At 45.1% G+C, this 27309-nt stretch overlaps 1 protein-coding gene across 1 annotated transcript; it reads right to left on the reverse strand.

The window, feature by feature from the left end:
• Positions 1-3860: 3860 nt before the first annotated feature.
• On the reverse strand, positions 3861-23069 carry LOC146197252 (monocarboxylate transporter 13-like). The gene is made up of 8 exons (XM_084597153.1): positions 22669-23069; positions 18251-18394; positions 17604-17664; positions 13927-14165; positions 7884-7928; positions 7564-7789; positions 6308-6549; positions 3861-4279 (listed from the first exon to the last, which is right to left on the reverse strand). The coding sequence occupies exons 1-8, from the start codon at positions 22862-22864 to the stop codon at positions 4107-4109; spliced, it is 1326 nt and encodes a 441-aa protein (XP_084453279.1). The 5' UTR covers positions 22865-23069; the 3' UTR covers positions 3861-4106.
• Positions 23070-27309: the final 4240 nt, after the last annotated feature.

Here is a 27309-nt window from a genome sequence, read left to right on the forward strand (position 1 = left end):
TAATTTCGTAAATTCCACTCGTTTAAATGGACAGAGCCCAAAGGCAATAAGGCCAGCGAAAATATGGCAGATAATGTCGAATATTTCCGAAACGGGGCGCTTAATAAAATAGAAAAGCTCGTAGTGATTATTCCCGTTTGATGCTTAGGCATAAAATTTGATGAAGACGGAAGCGAACCGAAATCATATTAGTACACACTCAGTCATCGAGCATTAATGTATTCGTATAAAAGTTTAGAACACTAAATGTCAAAGTGGAGTACGGTACACCTCCTTCTTTCCAAAACAGCAGAATTACAATACACAGAAACATGCTAATTACTCCATATGAAATATAATAATTCATAATATAATTAATCCATGTGAAATATATATATTTTGAGTTCTTTCCAATGTTCATATGAAAACGAATTTTTTGATCTCTTACATTTACCAGAAGTTGATGCGGCTGTCCTCTCGGTGAACCTGACCACAGAAGAACAGGGAAGAGTTCAAAGCCTAAAGGTTTCACTGATCACGCACGCCTGTAAGATTTCGCCAACTCCTGTGGAAAACCCGAGCTTCGCACCGGTGCCCCTTTGCCTAGTACATCAGCAGTAGCAGCGCTTGACGGTGCCCGCATAGAGATTGAATTGCAAAACATTTAATTCACCAGAAAAGGCAGAATACAGATGATCCATGCTAGGTGGCTATCTGTACACGGCTTTCAACGACCTGAGTAGCCCATTCAACGGCCCGGGCTTGAACTCTTAGGTCTGAGCTGACCAACACGGCCTTCCATTGCTTGAGAGTGGAAACTTATATTAGAGATTCTGGGGGCGGCTCCCCTTTAAAATTCCACAATATTTGATCATAAGTGGCTATTTCACTACATAGTGTACATTCCGGGTCGTAATCACCGAGGTAGAATTTTGACAGGAGTCATAAAGAATCGCGTCTGGAGTCGGCTCCAGGTGGTCTCCTGCTCCTTACCTAGGGCTTTGTGGGGAGGGGGGAATATCCTCCTTTCATGCTTATAATTAGTGACGTCGCGAACTGATGCTAGGCCGTCCTTCGAGAAACTCTCAGTGACTACTGTGGCCCCTGCTCGGCTGACGAATCCTCTTTTCTCAGGCGGCCGCACATGGAGAAGTACCATGTTCAACCCTGGGATCCCAGATTGCATATTCTATGGTGGAGATTGCGGAATTCACTGGTAAAGTGTATAATCTTCGTGGCTAGCTGTTTTTTTTTTTCAATCAATAATCGTCAATCCGTTAATTTTAGTTAATTTTAGAGCGAAGCTTCATCATTCCAGCCACAACCCAGAGTTTACCCTTGCTTTGCATGCTTGCCCTTCAAGCCCGACCAATGAATATGCATGGCTGTATATGTCTGTTGATGTATGACTACGTGTTATAAGATCGTGCATGACAATAACACTTGGATATATTCGCATCTGGCCTGCAGTTACTACCCTTTCATCTTCCAAGAAAATGTGGATTTGCCATAGCAGCTGTGGCAACGGCCATTGTAGAGCCACTCAAGCGGCGAGTGGGACAACGGCATCAACAACAGACACTTCTGTGTCAGGGTTCTTCCCTTCTTATCGCCTCTGGGAGGCCAGTAGCCATTAAAGCATCACTAATAGACCCCGATGAGAAGCTAGATTTGCCCTTTTTCGTATCCAAAGTTCTGACGCAACCGCTGTTCGTGCAGCGTTGTGGGCACAACATTTCGGCACCGAATTGGCATGTATCTACTACTCTAGTTAGAGATAAGCATTCGAACCGACTTAGGTGTCTCCACTTGTGTGCCCTGATTTCCTCTCTACACCATGGGACCTACCGCAGCGGGCATTTCCAAATCCGGCGTCGCAGCAAGCGCGATGCTTTCACCATAATACACGTAGACGGTCCAAAGTGTTTCGAAATTTTTTACTGTCTCACAATGGCAAGTATCGATGGAGGGCCACTCCATTGCTTCCTTTCTGGTAGAGCTCCTTATATTGAGGTTGATACAATCAAGAGGTTAATGCTCAGTGTTATAACGCCTCACATGCTGGGATCAGGCAATCTACGATACGTTCCTTAAGCAACCATGCCGACTGACTTAGGGCCTGTACCTTATCCTTCATTGGCATGCACTCGCTCTAAGTAGGTGTTTTTTCATAGAATTTCTATTGCCAAACTACTACGCGCCAGGAAGCGTATGGCGCTGTTCTTAAGCGCGAACTTTAACAAACCTGCTCGGTATAGTTTACTGGGAAAGTTTGTTCCTTTCCGGAGAGTTACGAAGTGTGCTTCTTGACGGCACTGCCTTTCCGTAACGGAATATGGCTTCAAGATTGAACGCAGTTGATTACATGACAAATCACCGGGTTTAGCGCCCCGAAGCTTCAGGTGGGTTTTGAGGTAAGCCCTAGTGTAGGGCACGGATTTAATTTTGAACGGCTTGGTAACCAGTAACGGGCACTAATATCGCACACCCCACGCGTACGTGTTCATACGTTTCCTCCTATTGGTAAGGTGGCCGTGGCCATCGATATAGACTGAACAAGGGTCCTGCGCCACAGTAACCTATAGTCTTAAACAATGAACCACAGTGGCGACAGAGTAATTTCTTTCTATACTGAAACAAAGAAAAGAGTAATAATTTCCTATGAATGCATTTGTGACTTGTTCCTCATTGGAGTTCCGATCAAATTCTGCGTCGCCCTGCCAGCTGTTAGCTGTCATTGTTGGTATTTTGGTGGCTTCTATGCTAATATTGGTGTGCCCAGTGCATTCTTGCCAGAAAATTTACAAGAGGTACTGGTGTACGAAGAATTTCTTTAGCATTTCTATGCTGCTAAAACTTCTATTCTGTGGGAGAAATAACCATAGAATCTACGTGTTGCCCTACGAAGCAAGCTACGATAGAACTGCTTTTTGTCGCCAAATGTTGGCCCTAAAGATCCTGCTCTAGTGTGGCAACTTGGGCATCTGAAAGCGACTCTGGGTGTCTGGTATCCGCTTTATGTGGGTATCGAGCAGGCTGGTCGCTGTCTTAGCTAAGGATTAAGAGTGTATGTTACCATCCAGAAGCCCCATATTTCAGCACATCAGAAGCCCTACTAATGTTATGGCTCGCTGGGAAGACGCATGTGATCCGAAATTGTCTAAGAAGGCTATAACAAGAGTAGATGCAACAGTCATCAATCTGTGAAACAGAAAAGTAAGGATTACGGAAGAGCACAGCTCAAAGTTTACATGCATGTTTATTTGATGAGGGGCCAGACTCTGCCAGTTTCCAGTCACTAATTCAGTTTTTCACAATCCTTGCGCAACCCGCATGAACTGAACATTGGTGGTGCGCTGCGTAGAGGCTCCATAAGAACCTCCGTAGCTGTGTCGGACATGAACAACTGTGAAGTATCCCATGCACCCGACTACCCTTGGAGCATCGCGATACTGATTTATTTAACTGGTCGCTTGAGTCCCCCTAGAGCTGGCCTCCCTTGGATATGTTAGTTACTCTTCGATCACTAATCTGGGTGAATGATCTGGTCAAATAATTTCCAACGTCTTCCAATTGACCCCTTTCTTGCATATGTTTACTCGGTGAAAGTTCAAAGAATGAATTACAAAATGATCCCTGTAATTACTTACTCCACTTACCGCTCCAACTAACCATTGCAAGACCTACAACGAGGCAAGATTACTCCTGTCTGTCGCCTGAGGCATTCTGCTTACATATAAGCTTGATGACATACGATTCAACGAGCTACGTTTGTAGAGTGTGCGCATTCATTGTGACATTGTGATATAAGTGCAGCCTGATGCTACACTTCCTTACGAAGAGAGTCAAATATTTCTGCTTAACTTTCTCTGGCGGAAGGTATGGCTGCAAAACTTACTTAAAGTTAGGTTCCTTTTGGGATCGCGAGGTGAAATGCGCAGGATAGCAAATGTACTCTTTAATACCTTCACATATACTAGAATCTTGGTCACTTGTTGAAGATACAGTGCCTTTCCCATTGCTGGGTACATTCGGGGAATTGCCGGCATGACTCCCAAGAAGTCTCATTTTTCCGCATCTTAGGATCCTTGTCTACATAGCCTTACTGCCATGGTAATTGCCGTTCACTATGCAGGACATGCCGATTCGGTCTTCCGGTCGGCAGCGTGGTGGGCTTGGACCTTCTCTGCACGCCACTTTACGATGCACTCGATGACCCAAAGAAGGCTCGTTGCCAGAGAAAAAGCGGCTAAGAGCATGTACATTCCACTGTACGAAGATCCTTTGTCCCTGTATTGACCTGTGAAGTGCCAGGCATGAGTGTCACGACAGTCACGGATCGAACATCACGTCTCTTATACAAAAAGTGTTATATTTGAGTCATGCCTGATAAAGAGCATGCACTGGACACGCTACATTTTTATTAGTAATTAGTATGAAGCAGAAATCGAATCAAGCTTTACAGACGTATAGGCCCTCCCACCCTCGCTTCGCCCTTTAATAAACCGCTGCCACTACTAAGGAAATGAAAGAGGTCTACACAGAGCTACACCCAGGAAAATATGTTGCATGGCCCCTGACTTAGGTTTAAGTTTTAGGGAGCTAACATGGCGGGCAAAGCAGTATCAACAAATATTCATTTAACGGCGCGTCATCGCGCTCTTATTCGCTAAAAGGTAATGCTCAGGTAGCCGTCACTGCCAGTGTCATTTAGGCTAACATCAATGTCCGTGCGGATAAGCAAAAGGCTCCGCTCGGCCTTCATTAGAAGATGTCAAACCGGAACCGAATCGATAGTTTATTGCGCTATGACTGATAGGTCACCATAGAACAAAGTGCTTCTGAGCCCCTCGCAGGCGACATGTCCAGGTCCCAATTGGTTGTTGAGTTGTGGTATGACGTCACTAGTCCACTGAAATGGCTGAGTTGGTTGGAGCTGCCAACACGGGTAGCCCATTTGAGATAGGAAGTTGAGATGGAAATCATACTCTACGCGACCATTGGATCTCGAGCCAGACCCCACTGAGATCTTGAAAAGGTCACCGTGCCCCTGCAGCCTACGTCACGACTGCGGATAGGCGATGAAGGGTCAGCAATTTAAGCTGCGAATGCGAATCTGAGCCCAGTCACGTGGCTTCCACTCGCTAATTTGCTCATATCCGTGTGCGCGTTTTAAGGCGGAAGCCTTTAATGGCTTTCGCCTCATCCTGTCGTGAACAAAATGTGTCCCGCTTCTGCGGCGGCTCTGATTGGCCGAGGCGGGATGACGCCATAGAGGGCTCGACTCACAGAGCACCACCACAGTATACGAGAATGCGTGCCTTATATGGCCATATGCCAATCAATGAATATTTACTAATTATAAATTACGAATTGATGACTAATTCTGCAATTAATAATATTCATTATTATATAATTGAAAAAAAATTAATTTCCTATTTGATGTCTAATAGACAACTGATTGAATAATTAACAAATTAAAAACTAATCAGCGCCAGTTGCATAGCAGAATGCGGCACTCAGGCTTTCGCCTTTCACTATGTTAGTCGCTAAGTCCCTCATAATTTTTTCCTTTCATGATTTATCAAGCATCCGCAGTGATGACGTTTCGCTGCTGGCCTGGAAAGAAGGTAATTCACAAGCCTTGGTGAATTCTCGATGGTTACGGTCAGACACGCTGTTCTTGGCTAAGCAGACAAGTTTATAGGGCTTGGTTAAAGGGAGCCTTATATCTATGCCGGGTGGCCTTGCACGTAATGCAGTAGATTACAGCTTTATGATAATGAATATGTGTAAAAAATATGAGGCACGAATCAAGAGATCAGTGATTAAGGGAATAACAAAGTGAATGTATGTAAAGGAGGAGAGGAAAAGGTAGCCACAGATGTGAAATTTAAGGACAGTTAAGCAACTCGAATAACGCTAAACTTGGACAAAAGAGGCTAGGGCACTTAACGCATATTTACTTTAGGCATGCAAATCGGGAGTCGTTTTGTTTCACCGTGAACATACCAGTAAAAAGCGCCCAACCTAACTTCATTAGCCGACTTTGCGCAAGTTCTTTGCCGGCTGCTCAGTCCTAGATTTTACCTCTTGCATCGCCGCAATGGCTGGCAGTGAATACCCTCTTCAATTATCACTTCCATTATTGGAGCACTTGGAAAGCCTCAAGGAAATGTCTGTTTGCTATGACTGGAAGTTTCTGAACGCCTGAGTGCAATAATCTTGACGAAGCAGGTCCAGCTCCGAGATCTGTCCTTTTGTTTCTCTTCGTGCTTATGATGAAACCTGCTCAATGAAAAGAGCGGCCTGCTCCCGCAGCACTTGCCTATAATGAGGGGCCTCGGAAGAGCGGAAAGACCATTCACCAGGGAATGGATTCCATTTGACATGGGGAGTTTCTTGAGGTCAAAATACTCCACCAGGAGAACAGAAAACATGATCACGATGCTCCCACCCGTGAGGCCGAAAAGAACGCTAGCTGCTCCGAGGAGGGCCACGGAGTCCGAGTAGATGACGGCCACCAGAGATACAGACGTCAGGAACAAGCTCATGGCCATGATGTCCCGTCTGCATGAAATCCAGCTGTTAAGTAAATCTGGGTTTTCGTTGCTCTCTATTTTACAGTGTGTTCATTGTTCTAACTCTTTGTTTCTTCTAGAAACATGCACTTTTGTTCATGAGTCCTTTCTATGTTCTTTTACATCATTCTGTACTTTTCCTACTTCATTATTTAGTAAAACTGCGTTAATAGAACAGAATTCTAGGTCCGTATACCCTCTGAAGTCCGAGTAGTTGCTGCTAAAGTTAAGTTAAATTGGTTCACAGGAAGGGAAAGGCGCAGTAACTGTCACACTTGCTCTGTGGACACCCGAACCGCGCCGTAAGGGAAGGGAGGAAGGTGGGAATGAAAGTGGAAAGAGAGAAAGAGGAGCCGTAGTGGAGGGCTACGGAGTAATTTCGACCACCTGGGGATCTTTAACGTGCGCTGACATCGCACAGCACACGACGCCTCTTCGTTTCGCCTCCATCGAAACGCAGCCGCCGTGGTCGGGTTCGAACCCGGGAACTCCGGCACAGTAGTCGGGCGTCTTACCACTGCACCACCCCGGCGGGGCAATTGTAGTTGCTGCTATAATTTCGGATTTGGTACACGATCAATAAAAAGCACTCCATGAACGCGGCTTCGAAGTCCGGTGGCAGTCCCGATCTGACACAACAAAGGAAGACGTTTAACAAAATTCACACGAGTATGTGCTTATGCCAATATACGCTATTTAGCATAAACTTACGAGAAGTTCTCCATCAGCCTCGGTTGCAGATGACATTTTTGTAAAAGCCACGTTCTTTGGATGACAGGTTTATTAAACTTAAGCTGCTAGGCAGAGCGATATATAAACTAAAGGGGACAAAATGCCTGAATAATTGCAGGCGGTAATGATATGCATCAAACTCTAAATGAGAAGTTCTTGCAGTCCCACACTACGCGAAATACTCCATGATATCTGCTGTCTTCAAAAACAGTTCAACGCAATGTTTATGATTTCCAGAGTATGCGAGACTTCAGCACGATTGATGCTGTACCTGTGACAAAGCTTCTTGTCCGACAACATTCCGGATGAGATGCGCCCGACTAACTCCCCGCCACCTTGGAAAGAAAGCAGGGTAGCGGCTTCCAGCTTGGACAGTCCCTTGCCCATGGCGTGGTCCACGATGGTCACGCTGAACAAGACACCACTGTATACATATACAACGCCGGTGAATACTATCACGTAGTAGATGGGTTGCCTCATGAAGCTCAGTTCCTCGCGTAGGGATTCCATTTTGCTTGTCGCCTGCTCCTCCTTTAGAGCCTGGATGACACACGTGAGAAACGACATAATGAATCATACATGGTTCGGCAGTGCGGATTACTCGAGTGCTGCCACTGTCGTCGAGGCGATTAGCAGCTGTTTATGGTTTGCTCAATGATTACGCCTAGAGCCTTTTGATCAAACCAGATGAGAAATTCAAAAACTGACTAGTTTTAGTATGCACTTTTCTGGTGCCTATGAATTATGGCGTCATATAGTGCTTATGGATTGTGGTGCCATCTAGAAGCGGAAAATAAAAACTATCTGCTATTTCCGCCATTGTCCTCTGAAAATCGCTTTTTCGTTTGTTTTTTTTTTTTATTTTCCCTGTTAATTATCTCTATGGCTGTTACGTTTCATAATTTTTGCTAGTGCGTTCTTCAGGTGATTTTATATGTCAGGTGGTTGCATTTATCAACAGTCTGGAAAGTTTGCCAACTTAGGCACAGTTTCGTTTAGTGGAATAACCGTAAACGAAGAACCCGTTGTCGGCGTTGTGGTTGTAGCGTGAAAGTCAGAAGACAATAAAAATTAATAAATGTTTTGGGGGTGGTTACTTCACAGTGCGAGAGTGCGAGGCGAGCAAGCAACCACTCCGCCACAAAACCGCATCGCTTCTCTCCGAACAAAGGTCGACCTAATGCATGCTTTGCCTTATGACCGTGAGCTAATGTTTAGGTGCGTTATTAGAAACAAAGTAATCACAGAAGTAATAGTTGAGCGAGCAGCAAAGAACATTCCAGCTTTACTTACTTACAATGCAGCGCTCACTAGAAAACTATTTCGATCGCACGGCGCTGCCGCAACAGATGGCGCGAGCCGCTGTCGATTCAAAGCCTTATACATCCATCCATCATTTTCAAAGCATTTGGGTTTGTCTTGTGGCCGCATATGTGCCTGCCATGGCGGCCAATCCATTAACATTGGACAAGGCTACATCAACCCCGCATTTAGCTGCGGTGGGCCAAGAATGTAGTTTAAGATGCAGTAATCTCGTTTTCTCAAAGCGATCGCATCACGCGAAAAGCTTCTCAGTGGTTCGATATCGCAAAAGGGGTATGATGCGCTAGCCATCCATAGGATGATGCATTTCAAGCAGAATAAGTAAACTTGCTGCAGGATGCAGTGCCGGTTGAACGTGATGTTTCATGAAGCTTTCCTTTGCTGCTTTTCCTGTGTTTCCTTGCTTTCACAACTCTATATGTTTATACTGCTATATCTGCGTTCGAATTTGTTGTGAACACTGCCAGATGCCATGAGCCTCGTCTTGCCGCTGCATGTAAGTGCGTGTTTTCCAGGTTACCCATTTTACTATTTTTTTTTTGTTGCTATCAGAAATAAATATTTGTCTATCAAACAAGGTAATTTTTCAGCGGAAAATACAAGTGAGGGATTATTTGCAAAAATGTGCAAAGTTTCGCCCAAATATTTCGTAATCCTCATAATCAGCCGGACTATACCCACAACAGGGCGAAGACCTCTTCCCTATTCTTCCAATTAACATGGTCCTCTGCTATCTGCATTCACTTGACCCCTACAAATTTCTTAACCTCATCAGCCCAATTAACTTTCTACCACCCCTTGCTGCGTTTTTCTTCCCTTGTAGTCCAATTTGGTACCCTCAGCGACCCTCAGCGACCCTCAGCGACCATGAGTTATCCTCTCTTCACATTACATCTTTTACGTACTCCTATTTCGCCTTCTTGATTTCGACTAGAATGTCATTAACTCCAGTTATTTTTCCTACCCACTTTCAACGCTTCCTTTATTTTAATGTTAATTCTACAATTTTTTTTCCATAGATCTCTGCGTTGTCCTCAGCTTACGTAGAACCATTTCCGTTAGCCTCCTCGTTTCAGCCCCATAGGTGAGTATCGAGGAGATGCAACTATAATATACTTTCCCCTAAGTGATACTGGCGAGCTGCTGGTCACGATCTACTAGTGCTTGTAAATGTTATCCATCCTAATCTTATTCTTCAAGTTATTTCCCTTTCGTGGCCCGGAACGGCGGTTATTACCTGTCCTAAGTAGGCGCATTCGCCTACCACTTCCAGTGCTTTCCTGCCTATTGTAATCTTTTGTTTCTTTCCAATGCTTTCGAACCTTCTTCTGCATAATAATTTTTAGGCCTAACTTTATGCTTTTATTCTCCTGCTCAATAATCATTCTTCGCAATTCGTTTCCTGGGTTACTTAGGCAATGTCATCAATGAGTCGCAGAATACTGAGGTATTCTCCACCAACCCTTATTCCTAGTTGCTGCTATCCCAAGTCTCTGGATACTCCTCCAAACAAGTGGTATATAGCACTGAGTATATCGCGTCTCCTTGCCTAACACCTTTCTTTATGGAAATTTTATTACTTCCTTTACGAAGAACTCTGCTTGCTGTGCAGCCACTATAGATATATTCCAGTAACTTACCGTATGGCTCATCTACGCCCTGATTTCGCAGTTCTTGCACGGCTGCTAAGGGTTTGTCTGTGCTAACCAGTTTCTCGTGATGAATGAATGCTATATGCACATGGGCTGGTTATATTCTGAGCATTTTTCTATTGCCTTGTTGATAGTATGGATATGATCGATGGTAGACTCCCTTTCCGAAAACCTGTTTGATATTTGGTGCATTCAAATCTGTTTTCATAATTCTATTAGCGATTATTTTAGCAAATACCATGTACGTAACGGGCAGCAATTTGATAATCTGACAGGTCGTCAAATTTTCAAGATCTTACAGTCTCCATTCTTATGAATTAAGATAACTTTCGTATTCTTCCGCGATTCCAGTACCGTCTATGTCATCAGGCATTGCATATATAGGGTGGCGAGGGTTTCTAGCACGATATCCCCACCGTCCTTCAGCAAATGAGTAGTCACTTGGTCCTCCCCATATTCTTTTATTGCAATATTGCGTCAGGTTTCGGCTCATCGCGTTCTCCCAAGAAGGGCCACGTTTGATCTTGAACAGCCGCGAAGAAAAAGAAGTAGTAGTAGTAGAAGAAGAAGAAGGACGCTCGGTCACCGGTGGCTAATGTTTTCGCTTCACATTCGGTTCAGCAGCATTGAACCCTTCTCATTTATATGTGGGCTGGTAGCTTACGCTCTCGCGTCATACCCTTGAAGGATGAGCTTAAGTGTCCCCAATAATGTAGCACCTTACACTGATAGGGCGTGATAGGGGAATAATGTAGCAGGCAAAAGAAGCTTCCACCGTTGCTATCGCAATTCAACTAGGTTTAACCAGAGTTAAACCTCAACTAATTTTAGATTCGAAGACTTGCCATGCGGCAGAGAATGAGGCTGTTTTTTAACTTAAAGGAAGTCACGTAGTTTATTTTCTTCAAGTAACCGGAGCAAGCTCCGGCTCCTAATATTGTTCATAAGCCACAAGTGTAAATGTTCCTCTTATGTAGCCGGCAGTCCAACTTCTTGTAGTCGTCTTATTCTTGACGGCTGTATTCCTGGGCATGTCCATAAAAGGTGGTGACGATCTACCCCGGCAGCTGACCTTGGACATTTAAGGCATGTGCTGTGCACTGCATGTTCTTCAGAGCCCCATCAGCACGTCACCGACGGAGCAAGGGCCGCCCCAGCCTTAATGCTTGTAAGGGATACCTCCTCCATACTCGTTAGGTTATGAGGGAAGGGGTAAGTGCACGGGCGAATAAGGGAACGTGCACTTTTCCTTACAACAGATACCAAGATTGGGAAAGCGGAGCGAGGATCAAATTTGAGGCTTCCTTTTCAAATCTTCTAAAGCTTTCTTACTTTGCTCTTCATTACTGGGGAAACATCTCATTGCTCTTCACTACTGCCAATCTCAATATTTTTCTAACTAGTTCGCCTACTGCATGAGTCAGTATAGAACTCCTCGGCTACTTTGGCTACCTTGTCCATATTAGTAATCACATTGTACGCCTTGTCCCTGAGCCCATGCATCTAATTTTTGCGTGCTTAATTTGTTCGCCCTTTTAAGACTACCATCGATCTTCATGCTCCATTTTTTCAATAATATAGTCCCTTATCTCGGACACTTTACGCCTATTTATTAGCTATAATAGCTCTGCGAGTTCAATCCTCTCTGTCTTGTTGTAGGGTTTCATTATTTGGCGTTTCATAATCAAATCATTCGTCTGGTTAGACAGTTTACCGGTATTTTAACTATCCTACCGCCTATTTATACCGCACTCTGAGTAGCGATATCTTTGAAATTGTCGTCCATTGCTTCTACACTAAGGTCGTCTTGCTCGTCTAAAGCTGAATAGCCCCATGTAGAAAAACCTTGAATTCTACTTTCCCTTCCCCGACATTACGTTGGTGAATTTCTTTCCGTACCCTTTACAATTCTAGACTAATTCGAGACCTTACTATCCTGCGCTCACTCTATCACAACTTTCCGATTATCTGTACATCCCGCCAATGTTAGTTCTAGAACACAGTATGAAATCAATGTCATGTTTAGACCCCCAATTTGGGATTCCCCCTGTCCACTTCCGTTCTTATGTCTACTGAAGATGTTTGTGATTAAGATGTCGTTATGTCTGCGAACTCAACTAATGAATGTCTCTTGCTATTCCTAGAGCCAATGCTATATTCCCCCTGTTCATTGTCACCGGGCTGCTTGTTGCCTGCCTTGTCATTAAAAATCCCCCATCAAAACAGTACACTGCGTTCTTTCCATATTGCTGATTCTACATACTTGTAGAAGATTTCGATTTCCTCGTCATCATGACTCCATGTAGGTGCGTAGGCCTTTAGAACCTTCATTTTGGACCACTTGCTAAGTTTAATTACAGTGCATGGCCCCCTCTCATTAATGCCATAGAACTTATCTATGTTATCAGCTATGTGTTTATTGACACGGAACCCTCTCCTAGATCTCCTGTGTCTGCTAAGGCCTGATAACACAGAAAATACCCACCTCTAGTACAGTATACGCGTCATTTGTCCTAACTTCACTTAGCCCTATGTTATCCCGATTCCTGGCCACTAGTTCCTCCAAAAGCACTGCTAAATAGGCTCGCCATCTAAGCTTCTAGTGTTAAACGTTTCCAGTGTCAATTTCCCATGGCGGCTTGTCCGAAGCCAGAGATTCTTAGCCCTTCCGCTACTTCACAGGTCTGACCGTGGCCATGGTACGTCAGTTCCTCCGCTGCCGGTGGGGAATGAGGGCCGTGGATTTACTGAAGTATTCATAGGAAGGTTGTGGCTAGTTATTATACCATAGTGTTCTGACGAGCGAGTATGTTACTGGAGGTTTTCAGTGAGATTCGATGGCACCACAGACCTGTTCATTCAATTCTATCGATACGCTGATTTCTTCTTTTTGTTTAATCCGGTGAAAAATCGAGCGGCACCGAGATTTGAACCATGGTCATTTTGGATGCAAGTCAGTTGTTCTATCCCTACACCTCGGCTGTTTACAAATTGCTATAATAATAGAAATCGCAGCATCTTATCACGTAACTGCCGAAAACGCGAGGAAAAAGAAGCGATTTTACTACGGGGGGAAAATGGTCTGCAAAAAATGGCAGACGACGTTTACTCCTTTGATATTCTTCACGAAATAGTCTCTACTGCGTTCGCTATATGCAAAAAAACAAACAAACATATCTAGCCTACTAATTGTCACACGAAGAATGCGAAGTTCACTTGTAACAAGGAAGTCGCTACTATAGGTGCAGTCATCTAAGAAAAACTCCGAGCTTGCGTTGTGCACAGCTGTGTACAAATGTCTTAGTGTGTTAAACGGTCGTTATCATTGCTCAAAGTCCGCACACGTGTAACGAAATTCTTCTTTGTGTCGGTGCTTTTTCTCTTCGGGGTCTTCTGCCAATTGAAAGATAATATTAGCGTTCAACGACGTTTATAATAAATATAACTCGCCTAGACATTTTCGCGTCACAACAAATTCACTTCATTCTCTGGCGGAACCATAAACCATAGCCTGTTAGGGTGCGCAAAGCATTTTCTTTCTTCTTTTTTTTTCAGACAAGAAAAATGGCTGAAACATTCAACATCAATACTATAGAGTTTGTCTAATAAGCAATAAAGAAATTTGTCACTGCAGCAACCGGAAGTGTCGAAAGTGGTACCCGCCTGGTTGAGAGGCTCCATTTCGACGGCAGCGCCCTCTGCAACACTCCTCTTGTCGACTTCGCACGGTTTCGCGATGAGCAGCGAGCCGGCCAGCGCGTTGAGCGACAGGCCCCCCACGATGAGAAGGGTGCCGCGAAGGCCATACTTGTCGTTCATGTAGACCAGCAGAGGAGGAAAGATAAAGGATGCTAGCGTGCTGCCCACGTAGCTGATGCCGCTGCCGGAGGCTCGGTACCTTTCGGGTTGCACATGGGAAGGAGCAAAGGAATTCGTTCCGCACTGGTGATAGAGAGATAGGTGAGCTGTCAATGGAGGTCATTTTGGGTCAGTTTTTTGCGCATGATTAATGTGTTTTAATGATTAATGGGAAAGAGAAAGATACAAGGTTCTCAATGCGGATTTTCAGAAAATAGCAAGGAGAGATAAGAATGCCTTCCTGAACATACAGTGTCAAGCAGTTGAGGACAACAGCCAATTAAGAAACACAAGAGCTCTGTATAAGACAATCAAAGATATCAAAAGAAGCTTCTGTGCTAAGCTGGGCGTGATAAAGGACAAACGAGGCAAGGACCTCACTGAAGCCTCAGAGATAAAGAAGAGGTGGCAGGAATACACAGAAGAACTGTACAAGAAGGACCCGGATGTGCAATCCCAACATAGGACGGTTGTGATTACTGATCTCGAGCCGGGCATCCTGAAGAGTGAAGTTGAATGGGCCTTAGCCAGCCTTGCTAAGAACAAAGCAAGCGGAATTGATGGTATTCCAGCTGAGTTGCTTCAAAACCTCAACCACGACGCTGTTAACACACTGCATACATTATGTCAAAAGATTTGGACAACCCTGCAGTGGCCACAGGATTGGAGGAGGTCAGTTTACATCCCCATTCCAAAGAAAGGCAGTGCCAAAGATTGTTCCAACTACCGCACGATCGCGCTTATTTCGCATGCTAGCAAGGTGATGTTAAAAATCCTGCAAGGTAGGCTGCAGCAGTATGTGGATCGGGAGCTTCCGGACGTGCAAGCTGGGTTTCGCAAGGGCAGAGGAACTAGAGACCAAATTGCCAACCTTCGCTGGATCATGGAAAAAGCAAGAGAGTTCCAGAAACCCATTTACTTCTGCTTTATTGATTATGCGAAAGCGTTTGACTGCGTAGATCACAGCAGATTGTGGCAAGCTCTCCGAGAGATGGGAGTTCCAATTCACCTCATCTGTCTCCTCAGGAACCTGTATGAAGGGCAAGAGGCCACAGTCAGAACTGGGCATGGTCTTACTGATTGGTTTCCGATTGAGAAAGGGGTGAGGCAAGGCTGCATACTATCGCCCTGCCTATTTAACCTATATGCAGAGTGCATCATGAGGAAGGCCGGTCTGGACGAGTCTTCAGCTGGAGTGAAGATTGCTGGAAAACGTATCAACAACCTTAGATATGCGGATGATACCACTTTAATGGCAGAAAGTGAAGTGGAACTCAAGAGACTTCTGATGCGCGTACAAGAAGAGAGTGAGAAGTTTGGGCTTAAACTGAACATTAAAAAGACGAAGATCATGGCGTCTTGCCCTATCAAGTCCTGGAGCATCAATGGACAAGAAGTGGAAGCTGTGACAGATTTTCTGTTCTTGGGCGCCAAGATTACCTCGGAAGGAGACTGCAGCCATGAAATTAGGAGACGCCTGCTTCTGGGAAAGAGAGCAATGGTTAGCCTTGACCGCCTAGTAAAGAGCAGAGACATTAGTCTGCCAACCAAGATCCGTATAACCCGTGCTATGGTCTTTCCAGTTGTGATGTATGGATGCGAGAGTTGGACTGTGAAAAAGGCTGACCGCCGAAGAATTGACGCGTTTGAATTGTGGTGCTGGCGAAGACTCTTAAGAGTTCCTTGGACTGCCAGAAGATCAAATCAGTCGATATTGTCGACCATAAACCCTGACTGCTCATTGGAGGGTCAAATTCTAAAGTTAAAGCTCAGCTACCTTGGTCATCTGATGAGAAGAGAGGAGTCGCTGGAGAAAGATTTGATGTTGGGAAAGGTTGAGGGTCGCCGGAGAAGGGGTAGGCAGCGAACGCGATGGTTAGATGGCATTCTCGAGGCATTGCAGATGAAGCTATGTGATGTTAAGAAGATAGTGAGAGACCGGAAAGCGTGGCGTGACATGGTCCATAGGGTCACGAAGAGTCGGACACGACTGAACGCCTGAACTGAACTGAACTGAATGTGTTTTGGCATTCGCATATCATCTGCTATTAACGCTTACCGCAGACTCCGGCCGCGGATTATCACGCGCAGACTGAGCCTTGTGTACGTGCCTGTATCTGACTCTTGGAACATCTTCACATGCGCATTGACAGTTCGGCGTATACGTAGTAAGCGGTACCTCTGGCAGTACACACTATGTTAAAAATCTATACTGACGAGGGCGTTGCAGCGTGAAAGTATATGAACAAAATTGAAAAGACTATATTTGTCCCTTTTGGGCGTCTTTATAGTTTCACACTACAATACGCTTATCAGTATGAGAGCCGTTCGCGGGGAAATGAGAAGCGCCTGGTGACGACATGCTGGCGCCCGCTCTGTGTGCAGGGGGTGGATATAAATTTGAGAGCAAGGATGTGATGGAAGAATTAAGAAATGGTGGAGAAAAGGTTATGAGAACCAAACGAGAACCGTGCGGGGAAACAGCATTGCCTGAATGTGTTATTGATCAAAAGATTTCAATAAATTTCCAGTTTGTTGGAATTGAGCTTTATTTCCCTCCGCCTCTGACATTACGAAGGTCCATTCTTTGTGCACAAAGAGCTAATTGAAAATTGAAATCAACGCAGTCCTTAGAGCCACGACTTCAGTAAGTCAGCTATTTTTATTCAAAGCAGCAAAATCCGTACAGCATGGAAAATGACATGTATATAAAGGAAAAAGCATTTATACTTCCGGGTACAGAGCCATGCATCTGAGCACACGTGTTTATGACGTTATCTCCAGCAATCGGAATGTCAGGCTGTCGTTATTCACATAAGGGTGCATTTGTTAAGCGTACATTTTTGGAGAAGTTGCAATACAGTAACTGCAAGATTTTTGCAAATGTCTTGGGAAATAGAATTGTGCAAGATCGTGTGAGAATGTGATGTTAAAAAGACTTGCCCAAGTTTTGTTTCAGAGTTGCTCAATCTTGACTTCATTTACGTTGTTAAACTCTCTACTGGCTAAGATAAAAATCTCGGACTATTTTTTTTTGCGCATGTAAAAAGCAACTGCGCGGTGTATAAATAATTTCGTGATATCAGCGGGAAAGAAAGATTCGAGGTATGTAACTCTTGAACACAAAGCAGAATGAGCTATGGTAGGGTCCGCGCGGAGGCTCACTGCGCTAGCCACCGTTTCCACATGAGAACAGGCCCAGATAAAGACGCGTCCTCTTGTCGAAATGTTGGACTGTGCCCCTCCTCCCCCTCAATCCCTGTCAGCCCCTTAAATCTTCCTGCTACCGGTCGCCATTTCACGCGACCTGTAGGGGTACCTTCGGAAGATCAATGATCGCTTTCGTGTTCACCACCAATCCTTTTTCTCTACCACCACAACGGAAATACCGCACCAAGCTTGTTAGGCTTATTGATGGCCTTTGTTGACGGGAATACCCGTAAATAATATGATTCGGGAATATCCCTGCGGCACTTACTTTTTGAAATAGGTGTTGACGGCCACCATATTGGTCGGAAGGATTATGCCTAGACCTATAGCTGTCGTAGAGAGATGGAAAGGAAATAATTAGGCATTGTTGCAATGTCCAGAAAGCAAATTTAACCTTGAAAATGTTCCCAGATTGGGCCAGAAAATGATTAGAGAGAAGCACAATCGCCATAGTAGAAATATTTATTATTGACTGCTAAGCAGTCTTAAACAACTATAGGCCCTTAAGCTCTTAACCATCTTAACTTAAGTATCCAACACAGAAAGTAAAGCCAAGCAAACTAATGTAGTGCAGTGTTTAAGGCAGTAAATGTTCATTAGCATCTCCTCAAGCGTCGCCATATGGTTATAAACACTATAAAAGCTCTAAACGTTCACAAAAACTTCGTTGCCGCATCGCCGTTAATTCCGTTGCCGGTGTAACCGAGCAAAGAAAGTCACGAGCCAAATATTAGGCTAACGAGTTGTTTCATTTCACTGGTTGCCACCGGTTGCTGGTTCCTATGACTTAACGCTGGTGGTGGCAGAAACATGCACAAGGCGCCTCTTGCCTGCATTAATGCACCACAAGCCCTCGCCGCAAAGAAGAAAAACGGAGCAACGGTTGCTTTCCAGTGACATGCTATAGTTGCTTACCAGTGACGAGGCCAGTGCAAAGCGTGATTCCAATGACGCCGTAGAAGGCCACACTGAGCAGTATGCCCGCAGCAACGAGGCTACTGCCCAGAACAGAGACGGCACGCAGAGGCAGTTTTCGTAGCAGGATTCCGGACACGAAACCTGAAAGCCAAACGGGGAATTAATGGCGATGCCGCGAAAGGTAAAACGATTCATTTGAACATTTATTTCGTTCTGGAGGGCACCGAAGGTGCAGCAGCAGTAGCGTGCCAGGTACTGCTGTGCATTGGGCATTTAGAAAACATTTACAGCGCAGCTCATAAGAACGACTATTCCTCGTTTGAGCGGCAGCCCACGGTTGGGTCACACTAAACGTCGCCGTCGCCCAAGTGGGGCCAGTATTGTCTGTCCACGAGGTCGGCGCCGGACGCCAGACTCCGCATCAGTACGTGACTGCTAGCATGCAGTCAAAAAGCGCGCTTCTTACTCACTGATCACGTGAGTACTACAAGTTTCGGAATGGTGAATCAATAAGCGTCCGATAGGACTTCGTAACATAATAGATGAAGGGTTCAAAGGTGGCGAAAAGGAGGGTCGTGGAGAGTAAGAAGCACCACTCTACGTTAGGCAATATTTCGTTGCAAATGTGTGCAAAAGCCGCGTTACTAAAGGCATTAGTGAGAACGTAATACTGTAGCATAATTTTTTTACGCTTGGTGTCAAAGTCGTCATTTTGTACAGCTGTACAGAGAGGGCTAATAACCTATCGAGGTGGGTGATGTAACGACCATCGTGGTTTACCTTACCTTTCTTCGCTTTAGGGGCAGTCAAATCTTCTCGCATTCAAATAATGTGTGGCAACTTTATTTTCAGAGTTTCTCAGTGCACGTTGGGTCAAAGTGATGATGACAACAGCAACTCAAACGGGGATGCATGTAAGTTGTAACCAAACCAAACACGTGAGGTGACGTTTGTCCCTTGTAACCGAAAAGCTGGCAGACCATATAGGACAGAATCACATACTTCGCCCTAGGCCAGAAGTGCAAAGCCCAAGATGAGCCGTCCAGAAGCTGTGCAATGGGGCTGTTCTGGCATCCGCGGAAGCCATATGTTTCTGAACAGTGAAGAAAGATAGCTTTTATCGCCTTTAGCAGAATTACGAGCTGATAATATAAGAGGAAGCCGCATATCACTGCTCAGAATACGACCTTTTAGGCTCTCCTCGACTTTTGACAAAATGTGGCTGTATGCCGCAGACAGTTATAGTTTGCAAAGGTCTTAGCAAGGTTTTACACGATATCATAAGGCGTCGGCGCCGTCGTTGTGGGCTGCATTGGCCGAGATCTAATTAACTCGATTGGTCGAGAAGAACGTGGCTCCGCAGCCACGGCTTTACGTGGGCATTTCAAATATTCCACAAATATCGAGTTGAACGTGTCGTCAACCGGGGAGTGAAAGTGATTATTCCGTGCAATTTATACCTAATTACTGCTAGATTATCTCGGAAACTGTTAATTTGGCCAAGAATATAATGTCGACTTGTAAGAATTTGAGCAAGTTTCGTAACCACGGCGTTCGTGCTGCGAACCAGACACGCTGTTGACTGCGCCACTCAAAGCAAGCTATGAAGATCGCAAACAAGTGGGGTTTATACGTAGTACGTCGTGTGGTCTTGTCAAAAGAGGAATGTATTGTGACTCCTTACTGGCGGATATGGGTGTAACTAGACAGGGTGCAACGAATTGGGAGGACGCTTAGGATTTACCTTAGGAGTAGTCCAGGCGCGATAGCGGGACTTTATTATCCACTCTAATGAGAGGAAAGTGCAGGTATGTGAACGAGGATCAAGGGAAGCCAGTAATTAAACGGTAGCTGTCCCATGCATGATGCACTTTAACGCGAGTTTACTCTACCTACTGTCCACTCTATTTTTTTTTTTTCTACCGCCGTCTAGGAAGGGGGGGGGGGGGGGGGCAGTCGATGTGCGGTGGAACGAGCTCTATATACGAAAACGGCTCTGATAACTACGAAAATAGCAGAATGAATGCTTCAGTCTTTATCTTGCCATTTCTATTGCCATAATGGCGCCGACATCTGGCGGCTACCGCAATCTCCCGCGTTGATGCACGCCGCTTTCTTAACAGATGGAGCACACGAGCAATATACCCCATTTCGTCTTTAGCGCTGCTTTTTATTATGAGCATAGTGCACAGGACCCTACTAAGCAATACCCTCGAGGCGAGCTTAAGAGATGGGGTGAATTGTAGGGATTAGCAAACCTCTAAAATTCAGCGCTCCCTAAAATTTCAGAGGCAATGATAAGAAATTAACTTATGCTACGAGGTATTAGTCAGGAATGTACATATATGACATACTTCACCGTAGCTGAGTTGGTAGGGCAGCGTGTGTGAACTTCGAAGTTCCGAGGTTATATCCGAATACTTCGTTAAATTCAAATGCGAATCTTGCGATGTATTTAGGTCTGAATTTTTGGATATATCGAGTCTTTTGCTGTGGTCCTGATGCTCTTGTATAGAGGCGCCACTGTTCCAAAATAGGTGACGCCGCTATAGTGTTCTACGCTGTCTCGTGCGATGTTCGCTTTTCGCTGAGGCAACTGAAGAAGCCGTGAAAGGTCGGTTTTCCAACAGCGTCATCGCGTCAGAACGGAGCTTCTCTTGGGGCGCTTTCGTGTCTTTCACCGCACGCCCGCAGACATCGTGTGTCTGTGTTGCGCAAAACGAGCTGCAAATAAATAAAAAAAAAGGCACTACTCGCTCTCAGCAGGGAGCGAAGTCGGGGGAGGGGACTGTAAGGGGGTCGCGAGCCACCTAACACTCAAAAGACAGCTTTCCTTACAGTGCACAGTTATGAGAGCTCCGCCGGAATCTGCCAGCAGAGCCCACCACCACTGTAGCTTCTTTTTTTTTACGCTCCTTAAGTCCTACCGAAGGGTCGCGATTATCACTAGTATCCGTACAGAAGTGGCTGGGCGAACTATTCAGAGCGTGCTCTTAGGTGACTTTCGGATCACTGAGAATGCTAACGCGTATTTTGAAAACGTCAATTTGTTGCGTGGTCTTAAATTGTACGTCATGCCCGTGTGATATGTGCGCGAATAAGTTTCAGTGCAGCAACGCCCTCGGATATTTTCGGAACATTCGCAGTCTAAGAGAAAAACGTTTTGTACGTGTTGAGGTGAGTTTCATTATTGTGCAGCTCGTTTCTTTCCAGTGTGTGTAATTCGGTGCCTACGCGCATTCCGAGCACTGCTTGCGGCAGGCTCCAGTCAGGGCTGAGGCAGATAATGTAATGCAACATAGACAAGCTGATGCAGAGCGACGGTTTGGGCGAGTCAGTGTGTATGTTGTTTTCCTTTCCGTCCCTGTGCTTCTTTCTTGTCACATCAACATATATTTAACATATATGTTTAAGAATGCGCTGTAGAAAGAGCAACCAAACATTATACACTAAACGCTGCCCTGTTCTTGCAGGTCGTACTCATCTGGGCCAGCGCTGCCACGATCGTTTCGTTCTCGTATGATCGAGTTCCACAGGAATCGAAAAAACTTGTTCTTTGCCAGCTTTACGACTGTATTCCTGTAGCTGTTGCGACAACCCGAAACTCAACAGCAAATTGAATTTCGTGTTTCCATTTTGTTCCTGCGGATAGCCGCGATGGGATCAGAACATGGTATTTGCGATATCGGCAGCATCGGAACCTAACAGCTCCTGTTCTCCGCGGCGCGCATGCCGCATTATGTGCCGCTAATCCTTCTGCGCACCAAGCCCATATCTGCACTGAATTTTTTCATCATGTTCAATTTCTTGTTTATCCACTTGTATCGTTATGCTCGACACTAGTTATTTTCAAATTTTCGTTATTTTCCCGCTCGATGAAGCTTCATAGGTACGACGCTGACGTTCTGGGGGGGGGGGCTCTTATTCCGAACGCAATAAATTTCTGCAAGCTGATCTCTCAACCCATGCTGTTCAAGTGATAGTCTAGAGGAAATTGAGCTACGTCGCAATATCTGAAGCTTGACACGTTCACACCACAGATCTCCGGTAGATGCAAATATAATTGTCGTCGTTCACGAAATGCGCTGTCCTCTTTGTAGTGGGCGAAAATTCCAGCGCTTCACAGGAAACTGAGTTAAACGCACGCACGTGGACATCGCAGACCTGAACCGCTTCCGCAAGACTCGCACTCCGCAAGCTAAGTGGCCCATGCATGCTTTGCAGCTGCCGCCATCTGACGATGGCTCCTTCCGTCAGTACAAGAAGCGCATGCGCACTTGAACTTGGAAAGATAGTTTTAAACTAGGGGGCGCGAGAAGGCAGTGAAGGCCGGGGCTATGCTCTGGGCATGCGTCTGAAAGGTCGAATTTCAATGTTAATAGCCGCCCAGCTTTGAAAATGTCCTCAGAGCTCACCGAATATGTTTGATACAGCGCCCAAAAGGCTGAAGGGCCACGAAGCGGCCTCCCGAGTGGCACCCATCTCGGAGACCATGGTCACGAAGACGATTCCGGCGCTGCGGTTCACGATCATTGTCCAGAAGAGGCACCAGCTGCAGGCAGCCGCCACCAGAATGCTGCGCCGGCTGTCCTGGTACGGCTCGGCGGACATCCTGCTCAGGACGATGTTCGCGGCTATTGCCGGAAGGACATCTTCGTAAGCGCACCGCACAAGTCGCCCTGCATTAAAGGAGGCGTGCACATTAACATTCAAAAAGAAGGAAAAGCTCGAAGTGTTCCTTCGTGCACTCTTATAGATAAAAAATGGGCAAAAATGCTGAAGCAAGCCAAGAACCAGCAATTTCTTTTTGTCCTTTGAGAATGACCCAATTATATTTAAAGACAACAGGTACACTTAATTGTCAATTTATTTCCCAGTAGACACACGTACTTTGCGATGCGAAAGCGTCACTGCTCTGATTAAGTTGCTCTGTCAAGTAGACACTGTTTTTGTTCGGTTTGTTTTGTTTGTTTTTGAGCGTAAAATAAGATCAAGAGCAAAAATTGCTCTATCTCCTACACCGTTTTTCAATAAGAGTCATTTTACTTAGAATGGCATATTAGCAATTACAGGAAAAAAGCTTTCAAGAGAATTCTACGCACCACTGGATCGCAAAGTGATCAGTCGTGTAATTTCGGAAAAGGAAGCGTGCGTTTGCAAGAAAAAAAAAGTAAACAGCAGATGTCACCCCGAGATGATCAGAAATTGAGGACCAACATGACGAAAATAATCTAAACATAGAACATTCACTAGAGGCAAGGCGCATTATCATGAAATAATAAATAAGCATTCTCAGGAATTTTGGACATATTCTGGAAAAATGTTTAAACATATTTTAGCATTCTGCATAGTTCTGCATAGTTCTGCACAGTAATAATTCCCAAAGCTCACCAAAGCTCACGTTCTCAAAGCTCACCAGCTTTGTGGCAACGAGACTACAACCTGCTTGTTCAAATATAAACTAAAAAACCACGATGAATTATTGTTTATGACATGAAGATTTTTATGACATAAAGTCAATTCCAGAAGACCTAAACAACTCCACACATTGTAATTATACAGACGGGCTCTCTACTCCTCTGTGACCAGGCGTGCGCGCGCGCAATCAGAGGGGTTGAAAAGTCACCGAACTGAAACGGTCGCAGTCACGCCGACAACAGCACGAGGTATGTATTATGCACCTCAAGTATATGCGCGATTGTCTACACTCTGCCATTTTCTTTTCGTCCACGTTGGTCAGACTGGATATTAACCCTGTAAACAAGACGAGCAGCAGGGAACAAAAAGCAGTTTCTTCAGCAATGCAGCCGTATTTAAGAACGCGTGCGATAGTTGACCTGCGCAGGAAACATGCGCAGTTGTTATCACAGGCGTGGTATTCAGCTCCGCCTCAGCCCACTTATAGAGACTGCACTGGTTCGAATGCCGGTGGTTCCTGCACTATAGTTCGAACGCCGCCCGGGACTCTGCCTCTTGAAGTCGACCGCTCATATGTGGTCAGGGCCTCTGCTGTCTGTCTGCTTTTCTAAATTCGCGTTGTAAAATTAACGCAAAAACATGCCCAACTTTGTATAGTCGTCACTGTTATTATTCTCGCCAACCAGCCCAAGATGAAGAGCTAAGTAGTTCGAGCTATAACACGCGCGCGCACGCACGCACGCACGCACGCACGCACGCACGCACGCACGCACGCACACACACGCACACACACACACACACACACACACACACACACACACACACACACACACACACACACACACACACACACACACACACACACACACACACACACACACACACACACACACACACACACACGCACGCACGCACGCACGCACGCACGCACGCACGCACGCACGCACGCACGCACGCACGCACGCACGCACGCACGCACGCACGCACGCACGCACGCACGCACACACACACACACACACACACACACACACACACACACACACACACACACACACACACACACACACACACACACACACACACACACACACACACACACACACACACACACACACGCACACACACACACACAAAGAAACTTCTTGCACAACAGAAGACACTGGAAAAGCTGTGGTGCACTTGCTAAAATCCTTTGTTGCCCAACTATATTAGCCGCACAGGAGTTTGTGTTATAGGCTTGAGGAAGTCAACAACTCTCGAAATTAATTATTGCATTGGGAGTTGCGTTTTAATATTCATTTGTAGTTGCGCTAGTGGGAAAGTAGTAATTTTATCCTAGGCATACTGCTAACCGCCCTAATTTCATTTGAAGATGAAAATATTACAAGTAGGTGACAAAGCCGGTTCAGAAACAAGAAACCTCGAGCGTATTAAGCAGCTGCTCACCTAAAAATCTGAGGACTCAGGACTGACATCGTTTTGTGCTGATCAGTTCAACAAGGCATCTGCGTACACCTGGTACTGGAATGGAAGTCACAGCGGCAACAAGGCAGAGTAGAACCAAACTAGACCACCAAAAACATATGCTAAACCTGAACTGGTTGCTGTATTCGCGGCGATTAAAATATGAAGGAAAATAAAGAGATCAGATCAAAAGAACTTGATCAAGAAATGCAAAAGCACAATACGAAAACAGTTAGAAATAGCTCCAGTTTGAGCGCACGTGGCCAACAGGAACGCTGCAAAATATAAAAATAATAATCGGCGCAAAGCAAAACATGGACTTGCAGCCCTCCGAGCAAGCGTGATCATGTGTTATTTTTTTTTTTTTTGTGCCAGCTTCATTTTTGTGTGTGTGTGGCCGTGACAATCGACACCAGCGAAAATTCGCAAACGAACGGAATACGAAACATTTGAAAAACATTTTTTACCCCGCAAGGTCGTCAAAAGACTGCTCGTCGCGAATAAAGGAACTGCTGCAAGCTGCTGTTGTGTTATGGTCCCGCGTCCATGCCTTCTTTTCTTCTGCGTTGTAGGACAAAAAAGGCATTAGTAGTGGCGCTCGTAATTAGCTTGGAGCTAATTAGGCAGGCACTGGCGCACTCATTTGCTTGCTGGCGAATCCAAGCAAAAGATTGCAAGGTTTTTGCGGCAGAGTTGCGCGGAGGTTGACTATGGTCGATCGCCTGACGAGTCTATAAATATAGGGAAATTTTAATGCGATAGCGTTAGGATTCCCTTTGCAGTTATGCTCTGCCACCGCTGCAAGACGCAAATTTAGAAGCTTTGTGATTGAATGGGGAGATGATGACGTCATATTTGTCTCTTGACCACGAGAGATCTATCAAACACAGCACCACACACCGCAATTCAAATCCCAAAATTTAACATCTTCTCACAGCAAGTGACATGCAAATTCTCAGCATATGCCTCATAACCAGGTTTTTTAATTTTTATATTTGTCGTAAGGGGCTCTAATTCGTTAAGTAAAGCAGAAAACATTTCTTTTTCAGGGATCTCAATGAATTATATAAAAGAGTAGTGTATTAACGGAGGCTAGTTGGTACCGTTGGGCTCATTTCATGCACTACACAAGGAAATAAACCAAACAAATTGAGATACGGAGGACAAGCATGCATTGAAAACAGCGGTTTATGCACCTTACATTAATGCAGTTCACACGCATCTTCAAGTCAATGTATTCAAGCAAACTAATTACCGCTAGCTGCGTCACATACGTGCGCTATTTTTGCTTCTGAATTAGTTCTACCTACTCAGATCCTAGTGTGACAGAGCGGTGGAACGAGTGAAAGAAGATGGCTACACAGATGGCTACACAAGAGCACTGAACAAGAGTTTAGGGGGTGCCTCAGTTAGCGAGCCAAGCCAGCGTTTCGGCAAGGGGTCTTATATTTGACTGAGGACTTGTCTTCGCGCAGACAAACACAAGTGCCCTTGTTGGCTCGGCTTGCTAACTTGCTTGCTAACCCTTGTGCAGTGCTAATATATAAAGGGGCTCAGCTGATCGTGGAAACGAAAATGAATAGAAAATAGAGAAAGCTTTTGAGATGTCGATGAAGAGAGGTGTCTAAGTGTGGTTGAATCACTGGGAAAATAGTTAAATTATAGATATCCCCCAAACAAATCTTTGTTTTCGGGGACATTTGGCTTTCGTGAAATACATAATGAGCCATTTGTGTGACTTCGCTTGTGTGTGTTCTTTTATCCTATCGCTCTACAAACCTATTGTGTTATTGCAAGTGTTTAGAAACTCGGTGAAGAATGTAACCACCATCATACACTAGCTTCAATTACTTAAGAGAGAGAACATTACAAGCAGGTGACAAAAACAAGTGCATGAATGAACTACTCACCTGCGAAGCTGAGGACTAACCGTTTTCGTAAATTAGGTCAAACGAAGCATCTGCTTCTGCCCGGGTACTATGCTAGAGATGAGAACAGTTGTGGTGTGAACGTCCTGGCTGCAGACTGTGGAAGTCAAGTCACAATGGACGAACCCAGACCCGACACAACATGTGCCAATGTAGAACTCTCACTTATTACCGGCGTTTCAAAACATGAGGGAAAATAAACAGTGCTACAATCCCAAAACAGTAGGAAGTAGCTCCCCATTGAGC

Source organism: Amblyomma maculatum, chromosome 3 (genome assembly GCF_055883805.1).
Source record: "Amblyomma maculatum isolate TAMU_Amacu chromosome 3, ASM5588380v1, whole genome shotgun sequence".
Taxonomy (NCBI): Eukaryota; Metazoa; Arthropoda; class Arachnida; order Ixodida; family Ixodidae; genus Amblyomma; species Amblyomma maculatum.

What these genes read in the sequence shown, in the direction of transcription:
- LOC146197252 (XM_084597153.1), bottom strand. Translation starts at nt 22,864, where the DNA reads ATGTCCGCCGAGCCGTACCAGGACAGCCGGCGCAGCATTCTGGTGGCG. An exon ending in CGCTGTATCAAACATATTCG is followed by an intron (nt 18,395 to 22,668) that starts GTGAGCTCTGAG and finishes TTTGGCTTTCAG; the next exon opens with GTTTCGTGTCCGGAATCCTG. An exon ending in GTCAACACCTATTTCAAAAA is followed by an intron (nt 14,166 to 17,603) that starts GTAAGTGCCGCA and finishes GCAACCCGAAAG; the next exon opens with GTACCGAGCCTCCGGCAGCG.